Raw genomic sequence first — 15,716 nt, 5'->3', positions numbered from 1 at the left:
TAGCAAATCGAGCACACTCGTATTATGTACACAGTTTTTGTAAACATGGCTCGAGTTCTGTTATTGTTTATATTTATAATTCACCGGGTGCGTTCAATCGTCACAGTCTGCTTACCACAACTGCAAGGACTGACAATATATTGTGTGTTTGTTTTGCTTTCGAACGTATCTACTCTGAATTTTCTAGATTATAGTATTAATATTTTTCATTTATACAAAACGAGATTGCCACTTTTCCTAAGGATTAAGAATAAAATCAAATTTGTGAGAGTGCAAGGATATGTCAATCAAACCCGCCGAAAAATTTGAAATTTCAATATCTTTTAAATGAAATAAGATTTTTAATTAATTTTTGTGCGAAATGCTATTAAAATATATAAGTCGCAATATTATAGACAAAATAATAACTTCAAATCTGTGTCCAAGTACTTTTAAGTCAATTGTGAATCAAAATCTATTTCAACTGTCACTTACACAATCCGTTCTGGGGTCCCGCTCCAGATGTATTTCATAAAATTTAGATACCAGTTTATGTGCTTATTGAATATCATACAGTTTTAAAGAACACTGTTATGAGCTCTTGAAAAAAAAATATAGATACTAATTATCAACACATCCCACTTAAAATTAAAAAGAGTCCACTTACATAAAATTGTCTTGGGTATTATTTGTAAAGTAGGTCAAAAGAAATTGAAAGTGAATTGTTACGCTGGTGTTTTAATAAAGTTTTATGACAATAAGTGTATATGCTACATGTAAATAGTATAGAATTACCCTCTTAAATGTCAAAAATGTGTTGTATATTGGAAGTGTGAACTTTTAGTAAAGTAGGTCAAAGGACAAGATAAAGGGGCACTTGGTCGATTACCATGGTAATGTACAAATGCCATAGTACAAAGCAATAAATACCGGTAGACAAAATATCAGGTCCAGATCTCTTTCAGTTTTTGAGATAAAGTAAGTGACAGACGGACAGACGAACAGACAGATGCCAGGTAAAGGGATCCCCGCGTAGCGTTATACTATGTAGGCGATACAAAAACCGATTTGATAATTCGCCGAAAATACAGTTTTGATGCAAATGTGGTCTTTTAACTTTTTCTTGAAATATGAAAGTGAAGTAATATATATTTAATCTCACACTCTCCAAATCAAAGAAATTCCTTGCTCGTCGTAAGAATAAATAAATTATATTTTCATGCACATTTTTTTGTAACGAAGTTGTGTTTTTTTTCATAGGCTCTTTAAGAGTTGTAGGAAACATAAATTTTCATTGAAATTTTCTTAAAGATGATAAAATAGAGAATATGCATCGCCAAAAACACAGTTAAATATTGATTCTTTTTCCAAAACTTTACAAAACAAGATATCTTTAACTTGATCTAGGTTGTATGTGGTCATTGTTTTGCAAATGAAGAGTACCTCGGAGATTACCCTTCTTGGTTTTGTTTACTATAAAGCTCAGAAATGTACGAAATTTCCAGAACATATCACTTAATAAGCCATGTATATTTTTGTTTTTAATTACATTCATACACTCTTATATAATCAAATTTCATATATATTGAAAACAATAAATTTTTAATGCTCAAATTATACCAAAAACCGTACATTATTATGTACTTGTAATTGAAACATGTATACATGTATGTAGATGATAAATATTCAATATTGTGTTCCCTCCTTGCCAGTTGCTTTCATTTATTTATTTAGTAATCTATCAATTTCTGCAGATGAAGCTCTCGTTTCTCCTTGCCTTCCTTGCTGCCGTCGCTTGTATAGTTCAGTCCTGTTGGAATTGCTATAGTAGCAGAGCGAAGCGATACCTACTCGTAAATGAAACCTACTCGTTTGACCTTGGATGCAGCCGATTCACGTGTGAATGCAGATGTGATGGGATAATTTATTGCCCAATGAAACTTGAAAAGAAAATTTGCGGAAGAAAACGAAGGAGGCAGAGGATTGACGGTCAAAGTTAGTGGCAAGGGTGGACCCATTTTTTTAAGCATCAGCGATACTGCAGTGTCTGTAAACAACACGAATCCGTCTGCTGTCCATTGGTGGAAAACAGAGACAAGTTCTTAAATTGTTCTGGGTTCTATATTTTGTCACAATTTGAATAAATGAACTTTGCAAACAACAATCAAATTTGATTTTTTATCAAGAATTATCATTAATATTACATTGATGTATTTCTTTTTCAAACAAAAAAAACTTTTTCTGCAAAGAAGATGGATTTGATAAGGTTGTTTGTTATGCATGTTTTATGCAAAAATGAATACAAAACAAAACCACACAATAAGAAGAAAGAAGCTTTCGAAAACAATGTCTGAAGTTTTACTTTTATTCAGAATAATTATCAAAACAATAGTGGATTTTCAATAACATTGGGATAATGTAATGGTTGGCAGCATTTATATTTCAGATGAAGTCTGGTAAGCTGCTGTCTGGTAGATTTGAAATGGATAATCTCTGTCGAAGTAAAAGTCAAATTATGCTGTTATCTTATATGAATATAATTTGATATTGTGCCCCCTTAACACCAAAAATCTACCGATTCAAATTATTAATAGAAACAGTTATATATTCTACCATTGCATATATATTTATCAAAACTACAGTAAACTCTGTATAGTTACATTTATTGTGCATATTTATGCCATAATGATATCAAGTATGGTAAAGTATGATATAATATTATGTCATTGAAACTTATGCCGTTGCATCTCTCATTTATAAAAGAGTAACGACTCAAAAATCTAAAAAAAAAAAGTTGAATTAACCAGAGCATACATGTACGTATTTAGAATGACCGTGGTGAAACTAAAACATGAAAGTAATGACATTTTGATGACTTAAATACAGTGCATGCACATCTGAATCTATAAATACAGGAGTTACATAGTACATGTTGAGCATAAAAGATGTATTACTCTCTCTCTCTCTCTCTCTCTCTCTTCAATATTACCCTATATAACTAGCTTGCTTTCATTCTTGGTGATATTATCTTCGTGCCAAGGATAACAATATACACATCTATGCATTTTTTTTCAATTGACATCTGCATCACTGTAAACTGAAGAGGTTCCCGATCTGAAGATAATTTGCTTTATGAATGGCAATTACTTTGACAAGTATAGGTAATGAGCTGTTGATATGACTAAATACGGTAATGGTTTTCTATTAAATAAAACTTCATGCTTTTATTTTTGCACTGTATATTGGACATCGTAAAAATTACGGTGTTTGCAAAAAAAAAAAGCATTCGGTTAATCTTGGCGTTGTCAATCTTAAATCTATTGGAATGATTTACAAATTAATATACTTTAAATGAAATTTTTGATTGTCATCAGATTTAAATTCATGTACTAATTTAATGGTGTGAATTTTTTTTCTGTTGTACAATTTTAATTCCGATTTTCTGATGCTTTGTTAAGGACTTACAATGTAATGCTTTACGTTCAGGTTTTGTTTATACTAAGTTCAATATAATGCTTTTAAGGTGTAACTTATTCTCTCTCTCTCTCTCTCTCTCTCTCTCTCTCTCTCTCTCTCTCTCTCTCTCTCTCTCTCTCTCTCAGAATTAATTTTCAGTAAAATCATCAACAATAATGAGATATCACTTCCGGGCTTGGGCCGATACCAACCGCTCGGGCTGATACCAGGGCCGAGATCAATAAAGCAGTGTGATATCCTATATGTCACTGATCATTATGGCACGTTAACGATCAGGGAAATGAAGTGAAAATCCTTATAACAGCAACCATTCAATTGAATGAAATATATTTTACTAAAAAAAAAAGCATTCGAATTCATGCGACATAACTCATTATTTTATTTTTTCATTTAATTTTGTTTTTCATTTTTAGCATGGAAATTTGAATAATTTCATAACTTTTTTCATACTCTTAATTACAAAATCATTACCTCGGGTTTGGAAATATCACATTCAGAAAGTATTAATGTCATACACATTTTGACGTTTGTATATTCTCACACTCTCACATTGTAATCATCGAACATTTCGCTTATTGATTGAATAATTGATTGTATGTTGTTTAACGTCCCTCTCGAGAATTTTTCACTCATATGGAGACGCCACCACTTGCCAGTGGAGGGCTGAAAATTTTATCCTATGCTCGGCACTCAGGGCCTTTGAGCAGTGAGGGATCTTTTTCGTGCCAGCATCTACTGCGACACGGGGCTTCGGTTTATACGGTCTCATCCGAAGAACCGGTATCCACGTCCCGCAGTGGGACTCGAACACACGACGTAAGGATTGACTCCTTACTTTGCGACCCTAGAGCAGACGCTCTAACCACTGCGCCAGGCGGGCCATTTTGGTTTTAAGGATAATTCGATCCATTATGCTTTGTTTAGATGTCAAAGACAAGAGAACTTGATAGAGGAGAAAAAAATCTTCCCTTTTTTGCAATTGAGGTCAGCATTTGGAAGAAATAACTAGAACCGAGCGCATTTTTTTTTGTCGGTTGGTTTATAGTAAATATCCGTATTTAAGCTGGTATTATCCTTTGTTACAAGAACATCGAGGAATGGCATTTGCAAATCATCTGTTTCCACCGTGAATTTGATATCCGAATTCATTTGGTTAAGTAGATCATAGAACTCCGTTAGTTTATCGACATCCTCCTCCCATAAAATAAAACAATAGTCTAAAAATCTTTTCCATTTAGACCGTATTTTGTTTGCACACACACACACCAATATCTGCATTTTGGATCAAGCCATCCCCACCACACTAAAACAGCTATACCATATAACCTCGCAAGAAGAATAATTTATGCACCATTGTGAGTAATACAAATATCAGAGATATTCGACTGGAGGAATTAAAATTGTATTTATTAAACCAAAAATATCCAGAACAACTTATAGATAATGGTATAAAGAAAGCCAAGGAGTGCGATAGAAGTCAGTTACTTTTAAACATACGACGTGCGAATGACGTTGAAATAATTCCATTTGTGCACGCGCATAACCCGAGAAATCAAAACGTGAGTTCAATTATTCATGAATTGAACAACGTACTAAGAGAGGACGAACAAACGAAAAACGTATACAAGAATTGTCGTTTTATTAACAGTAAACGCCAACCCAAAATCCTAAAGAAGATACTTTGTTCTTCCAGATTCAACGACCATACTTATACCGTCTTAAGTTTAAGAACCCTCGATGCGGTACATGTGAATACATTACAGAAGGGACCAGCTATAATTTCAATGGGCGTGAATTTAGAGTAAAGAAAACATGTCATGAGATACAAAAAATGTCATTTATGTCATCACATGTCCTGGATGCAAGGAATATTATATTGGTGAAACCGGCAACACTCTCCGTGCCCGTGTACGTGTACATAAGCAACACATTAGTACACCCGAATTTAGACAAATTCAAATAAGTTCGCACCTGGAAGCATGTGGTAAAAACAATTCAAAATTTTCCCTTTCTATAAACTCAGTTGTGCCACTGATATCCAGAGACAGGAAAAAGAAAAACATTTTATTAGTATTTTCAGCCAAAACTTAATAGTGTTTAATAAATTACTTGTGATTTCCCCGTACTTTTGTCATATTGTATCTATGACGTCATGATACACATTTAACTTTCCACTTAACATGACGTCAAACTCACAGGCTCACAGGAGAAATAGTGAAAATAAAAGACTTGTTAAGATGGTTTCAGAGATTTGGGTTTGTGAAAGGTCATTAAATGCTCAGTAAATGACAAGAAGACCAAACGATAGGAGGGTGGACGGAGAGGTTTAATAGCTTATATCTTTGTCAAAAAACACGGTTAGAGCTATAAGTGAAATTTTAAGTACGACTGTTCAAAGAACTTTTAAAAAGGAATTAATCATGAAAAGAGTGAGTGTACGAAAGGGACCAAGTTTACATCTTGTTATGAACTTTCAAATATCCAATCGATAGTATACTTCCAGTTACAGTGCATGAAACTAATTTTGTTACACAAACCAGCATCAGGATCAGAATAAGTAGGATCAGGATAGAACTAGCATCAGCATCAGTATGTAAAAAAACAGCATTACTTGGATCAGCATCAGCAAGCAAAGGATAGAACTAGAATTGACCAAAGTGAAAACAGATAAAGGAAAGTCATTTATTACAAATTACAAATAAAAATTACCCCAAAAATTATTTTTAATGGCTTAAAATAGCGATGCTATTTTTGAATTATCCACTTCCGACAGGATAATCCTACTTTCGGTAGCATTACTAGCATTGATGTATTTCAAACCAGCATCAGGATAAGGATCAAACCAGGATCAGAATAAGGATAGCTAGCATTAAAATCAGCAAGTAAAGAAAGCATCAAAATCAGCAAGCATAAAAAGCATCAAAATCAGCATTGATGCTGTAACAAAATTATTTCCCTGCACTGTATTTAGCTCCATCTCGAATACAGTTACAGAAGTGAAAGAACCTATACACTGATTTTTATAGGCTATTATATAAATCAAACTAACTTGACTTGAAGAGCACAAACTTTTTATTTTGACAAAAATATCAAAGCCTTTGTCCGTTATTGATTAGCATTTGTTTCTGGTCCTTGAGGAAGGACAGTTGAATGAGCCGTCACAATTACAGTCGCAATCAAAGCGGAAGCAACCCCTGTCAAACTGAAACCGCCCACGCCCGTATCTCCTACCATCAACCTCGCAGTTTCTACAGCCATTCTCATTTCCTCCCTGATTTCTGCAGATATCCTTCGTTAAATAGAGAACACCAAACACGCAACGAACAAACGTATCTCGACGAAATTAACCGTACATAACTAGTTTATTAATACCATAACTCGCTTTATATTTATTTTGTAGTTATTTCAAAGGTGGATTCTGTAAGTTTATCTGTCTTTAATAACACGTTTACGATAGATTTTGTTGAAAAACATATTCACGTCTGTAAACTATAATTTACAATCGTGAACTATAGTGTAGAGTTGTTAATCATAGTTTCACAAATCGTGAAACTATATTTATCAGATCGTACACTATAGTTAGGAGTTGTAAACAATAGTTTACAAATCGTAAAACTGTATTTATCAGATAATCTGTTTTGTAACTGCAAATGATTGTTTTCAGTGTTAAGTATAGTTAACGGTTCTGAAACATAGATTAACGCGTAAATAATGGTAATAAAAAAAGGTCATTTCATTCTTTAACATATTTGGATCCAGCAATTTTTGAAAAGTAGGGGGGGGGGGGGGGGGGGTTCAGATCGTTGTACCCCGCTTTAATGCATAGAATCACTCCATAACTACTTCCAGTCCGTAGGTTCATTAATAAAAAGAGGCAGCTCCAAAAAAATGACAAGAAAAAAACAAACAAACAAAAACAAAAGAAAAAAACTATATACCACACTTTAAGATTGGGGGGGGGGGGGGTAGAGGGGGGCTTCCTGTCACTTTTCTGTTCGGTACATTCACTCTTAAATCTGCGTACTTTCCGGCAACAAAAGATGTGGAGGAAGCTTCCAAAACAAAATATTATTTCAAAACTGTATCGAAAGATTATTCTCAGAAAAAGTGAGCACCCTCCCTCTGCATATTACATGAACATTTTAACATTTTCTATATTAATCAAAAATATTTATGAATACTTTTAAAAGTTAGTTACTTCTGAAGATGGTCCAAAATGGTATCTACCTTGCATTTTACTTGTGGATGTTCGGAGCCCTCAGACAGGGTTTTCCTATATACTCCTATGCAAAACTTTGATCGGCCATATTGGCCCCACCCTACCCCCGGGGGTCATAATTTGAACAAACTTGAATCTACACTACCTGAGGATAATTTCTCATGAGTTTCATCTTTCCTGGCCTAGTGATTTATGAGAAGAAGATTTTTAAAAAACGCCATTAAATTTTCTCGAATTCATAATTATCTCCCCTTGGAAAAGGGCGTGGTCATTCATTTGAACAAAATTGAATCCCCTTCACCCAAGGCTACTTTGGCTCAGGTGAGCTAAAAAAAAGGGGGGGTAAAACCTCTTAACGCCCCTCCGGTCTGCCAATGCTTTCATATAATTTGGATCTATTTTCATTTATTATAAGTTAAAAAAGAAATCAATAAATACACACCTGAACATATGCATATATATTTATATCATACTGGTACATGGAGCGCCAAGGCAATTATACTTGTCAAATTGACAAATAATTTTTGCTTTTCTATACTTGTGATTCGTCCGTACGTATCGTCAGTTACACAGGTAATCACAAAGTAAACAACCTTACCGTTCGTAAAGCAGACATTCGTTCGTTACGTGTTTGGTGTTCTCTCATAGGCGGGACAATAGTACGAACCATTACAAAGGCATTGACAGGAATACTGAAAACATCCATCATTGAACTTGAAGATGGAATTTCCACGATATCGCTCTCCTCTGACAATGCATTGTCTACAAGACTGAGCGCTGCAAACGACGAAGATAACGAGGAGAAAAAGAAAGAACCTTAACATCTTTTAAAAAAAATGTAAAAGTCATATGCGTTCAATTACCTGTAGAATATGAACATATATTTCAAAGGTATATAAAATTGGATTAACACTTTCCTGATAGATATATCTTGTGACTAATAGTTTTGATTTTGTATTCAAGACTTTGACTAATATATGTTCTTAATTAATGACATGTTCATGCGAGTAATAATAGTAAATGAAATTAAAATTAATAAATGAAACCTGAGTTTATTAACATGGATGTAAATGGGTTATACATATGCTATAATAGGGATTTTCACTCGATTACCTTACTCCTTTACGTGTTATAATAATGTGTGACAAATGTATTAGAGGGTATGAAAACAAGGTTATCAATTGGTAGTGCGTGTGGAAAATATCTTATAAAAGAAATTTTATTTTGAGAGAGAGAGAGAGATAGAGAAATGGGGGATATTTATACTTTAAAAAGCATTATATGTATATTAATTTCTCTTTATTATGAACGAAGCATGAAACGTGAAGATTTTAACAAAGAATTAAAACCCTACGATAAAGAGTATACATAAGAAACAATTACTGTTGTATTGCATTTTAAATTTTAACATGCATTCGAATCTGATGACGGTTTCAACTTTCCTCAAAACCTGATTGTTTTCTTTCCTATTATTTTAAATTTCACCTTATCATTAGATATGGAAGCATTCACAATTGACAATATAAAGATAACTAGATAGTCTTTTTGCACATACCTTAATTTTCACAAGGTCCAACATACAGTGTACAAATAAAAAGCATGAAAAAAAAACGTGAAGTTCTATTTTATAGAAAGCCACAAATTAGTTACAGCATTATCTCATTACCCCTATTTGTCCAAGTAATTGCCATTCATAAAGTAAATTATCTTCAAATAGGGAACCTTTAAAGTTTACAACCAATGCAAATGTCATTTGGGAAAAATGCTTACATGTATATATACTCAACAATAAAAAAGAAACGCATAATAAGATTAAACATGATAAGTTTTCAGTTTAATCCTTATTTTTTAAAAGTGATTTTAGAGGGTTTTGATAAAAATCAAACATGACCTGTGTTGCCAGCAGAAAAGTGAAGTTATGTCAGTGTCGACGCCTCCACATTTCAAGCCCCACCGTCTTAAACAGTCCATATGTCCTTGCAACTTCTAAGCACTAGTGGATTCCCACTGTACGGATATTGTGCACTAATACAAGCTCCTATCAGTCTATTGCGAACAATTTATGCACTTATATTCTGATTTGTTCATCCAGCAATTATAGGAGCAGTTTTTACAGCAGTTGTGAATCGCATGAGGTGCTATAATAAAAAGGGGGTCTGTAGATTTTACCTGGGTATGGTTATCTGTGGGCGGCCAATTATTGGTCTTCCGACGTTAGTTTAACGGCTGCAAAGCCATTGATGTATTCCAAATGCGGTTGCAACTTCCTGTACTCTTGGAGAGGACTTATTTAGGCCATGCCTGATGTCCAATCCAATTATGTAAGCTTACTTTACATAATACAATATTGTTTAAAATTTAAAATTAAATTACAGGTAGTACGTTGAATATTGTATCCATGAAAATTACCCAATTTTATGTTTCGCGCATAGAAGAAAAAACTGCTCAGAAATCTATACATGTGGTTTATAAGCGGTGTTTACTGTGATATTGCATATTTTCTAATTTCAAGGTTTGAGGGAAATATACTGATTCATGAAGATTTGATTCCGTACTTGATTTTTTTGTAGGATTTTTTATGAACAATTCCATTTCGTGGTAGACAAAAAATTGTGGGTCTCTTTATGCCTCGAAAATAAAGAAATCAAACCACCTTGAAAATTAATAATTTCTTAATATGCAATAATATATAACTTTGTAAAACTTTCTCGATCGATCCTACAATAGGCATTGCTAGTGTTTTTATAAAATCCAACGATCCTTTGACATAAGGTTATCGCGCGTTCCGGTTTACATGAATTAATGTAAAAGCTTTGGACAGACACAAAAATTTACTTAGAAATCCATTAGCGCTCAATACGTTTTAGCGTTCAGGGCTCTTTTGCCAAAGGCGCTTAAATTAGTCGTATGCCAAATATTCTCGTTTTACAGTATTAAAAGTTTAAACCATATTATGCATTTAATTATACATTTAAATTATTCAGGATGTATCTAATCAAACATATGTGACATTCATACTGAACGACATCTATGCTTAAATTCTAATAAAATTATAATTATTTTTCATAAGAATATTCTTAATCTGTACAACTTGTCAACTATTGCATTTTACAGATATTGAAAGTGTTTCTACTTCTCTTCGTTGCCTTCATCCTTTGCAGCGCACAGTCTTGTAGAGAATACATTGTCAGAGGGCAGTGATATCGTGGAAATTCCAATTTTAAGTCCAACGATGGATGTCTTCAGTATTCGTGCCAATGCTATTGCAATGGTTTGTACTATTGTCCCGCCTATTTAACTCTTTACAACTTACTGAACTGTTATGCAACATACACTTAATGTTCACGTCATAGAAATAGATATTCAACATTTCCCCGCAAGCACCTTATAGCGAGGTATACGTTTCTCTAATGTTTAGCGTAGATAATATCATGACGTAATATTTTGATACAAATTTATCTTTTCTTATTTAATGACAATTTTGCAAGTATAAAATAGAAGGAAAATGGCATTAAATGGAATGATATGCAGAGAGGAAATGGAAACCGATGTCAAAATTTCTTTTAGCTATAGGTAAATTAAATTTGGAGTGGGAATTCCATGGGGAAATTTATACCATAGTGTCAGTTTCACCAGGCAAAATCCTACTCGATTTTCTTCTTTTAGGGAGGGAATTTACTGTTTCAACTTTGAATACAATTACATTTAACAACGATGAAATATAATTTCATGTACCAGTCTTTTTTTCTGGTGTTTTCTAATTCATATATATTAGAAATCTGCATGATACCATCCAAGCACAGTCACAAAAAACGCCATGATTCATGCCTGTGTTGGAATGAAATCAAGTTTTTTACAGGCAAAAAAACTTTTTTAAATAAGAACCATAAGTATAAAACCGTGAAAAAAACTTTTTTTCACTTCTATTGACAGTGGTTCATCCTGAAGAGCACAGGTTAAAGGGCAACCTCTACATTACATGGAAGGAATTTCAACGATTTAATGTATAAATTACATGTTAAAATGAGATAATCATGTTAAACACGAATGTCAACCAGTTGCTTAAACATCATAATATATATTATCACTCAATTACTGTCCGTTGACATTATGACTATCAAATTATTTCGAAATTTGTAAATTGTTTGCACAGTTGCATTAAAGATAAAAAAAAATTCCATCACTGCAAAGCAGATGTTATGTAAATCTTGATCATTTTCATTTTTTTATGTCAGGATTTTACTATATTTGAAGAACCCCTTAATTGAATTAAAAGTGATAAGAAAAATTGCATCTTCGTAAAGTAGCTAAATCATAATTATAATCATATGTACTCTAATATAATCATCACAGGGTCAAAAGGACCCACAAACTGTACGCAATTATCAAAATTCATTCAAAATTAATCGTAATTGGTCATCATCTATTATGCCCTTGGCTATAAAACTCATGAGAGATTTCAACGGTTCATGTATGTTTGGACAAAGTTGCCTTCAAGACGAGTCTAGAGGTAGGCACACTACTTTATTTAGCAAAGAAAGTATGAAAAACTTATATAGTACATTTGCTATTGCTACATTGTATAATCTTTCATAAGTATATCTCAGAAAAGCAAAATTACTTTGTAAGTAATTTCAATCACATGTTTTCGTTAAGTTCACTTTTGTGTTTCAGAAATAAATAAGCCTTTCATTGGGATTGTATTGCGTGGCTTAAGGAGCGCTGAATTTATATATTTTTTATCTAATTAAAGAATATGCAACGTTTAAAGATAGCATGTAAATTTTTTCAATCATCTTTTTTGCAACATGAAAGACATCGGATACTCGCAACTAGGTTAAGGGTTACCCAAAGGTAGATCAGTGTATGCAGAGCCCCAGGAATTTGATTATGACGTCACAATGAAACTGTACAAATGAATTTTGGCGAATAAATAATAATTTCCTTTTCATATACTTTTACATACTTTGGTTACTCATTATTATTGTAAATATAAATTAATGTGTACTTATCTTGTCATTATAACACTATTTGAATGTAAAATCAAAGCCAACATGATCTCGCGATACTAACAGATATGACGTCATAGGCTAGTTTGACACGCAGTTTTTCTGTACTAAGACGCAGATCAAGCTATCAGTGGAACGGATATATATAAAATATGAAAATTAAAACTAAATAAATAGCTATTATCCCTACTATTTTGAAATGTGCTGGAGCAAATTGTGCGCTGTTGATTTTTTCTGTTATCTTATATTTCTTCAATGCATATAGTGTAAATGCACATAGTCTATCAAAAGTCGGCTAAATTTCATATAATTCCTCGGCATGGAGAAGTTGCACTTTTCTGGTTTAGATTTTTTTTTAAAGAAATCGCATCCAATTTCATCGTGAAAAATTATCTTTATATCCTTGAACATTTACGATATTTGTATCCCTGCATATTTTTTTTCTAATTTTAATCATTTCACGTGACAAACGGCTTATATACGTGAAGTCTCTTTGGTCAAACTTGGTTAAGACCACATATATACATATGCATTAGTATAATTGTCATTGAATTAAAACTCATGCTAATAAAAAAATATCAACATTATATTGATTTTTTCAGAATATTTTAAGGCATAGTTCCTATGGGCGGCCTTAACCTAGCTGTGCTTTAATCTGATAATATCAATGATTTTATGCATTTATGAGATATATAAATTTACTCTATATACAGGACACGTATTTCGTTTTGTAAAAATACGAATTAGAAATATTATACAGCCAAAACTCTGAGACAAATACATATAGGAACTACATGAACATTTTCTTCGGTTTTTTCTGCTCCATTCAAATTTTCTTGACACGAATTGTTTTTTTGGAAACAGATTTTCAGGAAATATGAATTATCTAGTTTTCGTTAATATCGTTAACCCTTCGCACGGTCAATGAAAATACTACACTTTAAATATATATTTCTAATATGTTTTTTTTATTTACAGATGCAGAAGCTATTGATACTTTTCTTCTTTTTGTGTTTGATTTACACCGCCGATTCATGCATGGATTGCAGGAGAAATGGTGTAAGTTATAGGAGTAACAGCGACTTTAGCTTTGATGAGGGGTGTTACCGCTTCAATTGTCAATGTAACTGTGACGGATCATGGAACTGCCCGTCTTTCAGGACCCAAAACATTTGCCGAAATCCCTCAGTTTCGAATCGATGTCAAAAATGTCAAAGAAAAGGGGTAGAGTACCCAGGAAACAGTGACTTTAGTTTTGATGAGGGGTGTTACCGCTTCAATTGTCAATGTAACTGTGATGGTTCATGGGACTGCCCCTCTACGAGGACACAGAACATCTGTCGACGCCCACAAGTTCCAGATAGAAGCTGTCCGGGATGTACAGTAAAAGGGAGAAACTACCCTGCCGGGCAATTCTACTATGACGACGTCTGCCTCAGAATTTTCTGTGAATGTGATTGTAACGGGTCGTATAAGTGCTCTTCCGATATGAACATTTGCTAAACGTTCAATTGCATATGATGGAAATCGTTTAAGACTAATATAGTTTCAAATTGATATATTTATTGAAGTTTTAGTAATTTAAAAAAATTAGCTGTCTTTTTATCATATACTGTAAACACTAGCAAAATTAATGAATTATATTAAGGGGGACCTATGTCGTTTTTTGTTATTGCAGCGTTATTTGACGTCACAATAGTAACGTTTCTTTGATACATGTTGCCTTTTTGATTTAGGCCAATAGCAAAAGTTTTAAAATGAAAATTTATTCATTATTTATGATCTTTATTTTTCTATTTGTTAAGGTAGAGTTTGTTAATAGTAGAAATTTCTTCCGTTGATTTATAGTTTATATCGATTTCAGTTTTGAAAAGATACGACAATATAGAAAAAAAATAAAATTTAGCAAATAAGCGGCTCAAATCAGGAAAAAATTTTTTAACTTGTAATTTCAGCATAACATTTATTTAATTGTTTTCCCTCGATAAAAATTAAGACAAGATTTTAAAAAATTTACTTGTACCTATATGTTTTAATATTGGTAGGTAGATTTTACTGCACAATAAGTATTGGTTATTGTCTGGGAAAAGAAGAAGGGCATGTACAGAACGATCTGAATCAAAAAGAAACGATTATATTCGTGTAAGTTAATACAAAAATGTACTAATTAAAGCAAAAAACTAGTTTCTGCAAAACAAAATAATATTAAGATGTTTCGTGTGCCAACTTACCTGCGTCTTAGTGCAGAAAGGTCAGTTTCTACGATATAAGAGTATAAATATTAAAGAAGTTTCCCCGTTTATTCTAACACAGGGGTATACTTTTTCTTAACTAAGATAATTCATTTCTTGAAAACATTTTCATAACAATATGTTCAAAGACTTTAAAAGAAATTGCCTACCATGCGTGACGGAATTTCAAATTAGCCAAAAAAAAAAAAAAAAAAAAACAGATAAATGGTGGTAATACTTACATTTTGCTCCATTATGATATGCATTGCAATGATTTTACCTTCATTTTAAAGATACAGGGTGTCTTAAAAAAGATAACACTTCTAAACTGTTAGAATGCCGGTTTTACGTTGACGAATGTATATCAAAATATTTACACATACAGTGTATAAAGCAAATATGTAAGTTTATTCTTATAGCTTGATTCAATTGATATCTTAAAGATTATCATTTTAGCAGCATTTTAAGTACACAATTCCATTCTGTCATTTTAATAATTAATGACGTTCTCTAAGTGACGTTCTTTCACCAGCTTTCTCTCCAGAACTCGCACTTTGAAATTATTATTAACTTTTTGACTTATTTCTTTGCTGATCTTCCTAACTTCCCGTTTGATGTTTGACAAAGGCACATTTCTGACCACTGATTTTGATTTGTAAACGAAAGATGAGGTATCACCAGAGAGATTAATTGCACTGCACAGTCCATGATTATCCATAATACTTCACTTCTCGGTATCGCCAAGATATCACCTTCTCGCCGAAGATTTCATTGAGATAATCTAAAACAATATAAGATTAT

The 15,716-nt window shown here is 32.8% G+C and overlaps 1 protein-coding gene across 1 annotated transcript; it reads left to right on the top strand.

The window, feature by feature from the left end:
• The first annotated feature begins 12,131 nt into the window (after positions 1-12,131).
• On the top strand, positions 12,132-14,187 carry LOC134255121 (kielin/chordin-like protein). Its single transcript, XM_062737639.1, has 2 exons — positions 12,132-12,215; positions 13,663-14,187. Exon 2 carries the CDS (start codon positions 13,663-13,665, stop codon positions 14,185-14,187), a length of 525 nt encoding a protein of 174 aa, XP_062593623.1. The 5' UTR covers positions 12,132-12,215.
• Positions 14,188-15,716: the final 1,529 nt, after the last annotated feature.

Source organism: Saccostrea cucullata, unplaced genomic scaffold (genome assembly GCF_032062105.1).
Source record: "Saccostrea cucullata isolate Sc308-1 unplaced genomic scaffold, CSIRO_AGI_Scuc_v1 ctg963, whole genome shotgun sequence".
Taxonomy (NCBI): domain Eukaryota; kingdom Metazoa; phylum Mollusca; class Bivalvia; order Ostreida; family Ostreidae; genus Saccostrea; species Saccostrea cuccullata.
Note: the sequence above shows the minus strand (reverse complement) of the source record. Positions and strands in the feature narration are given on the sequence as shown.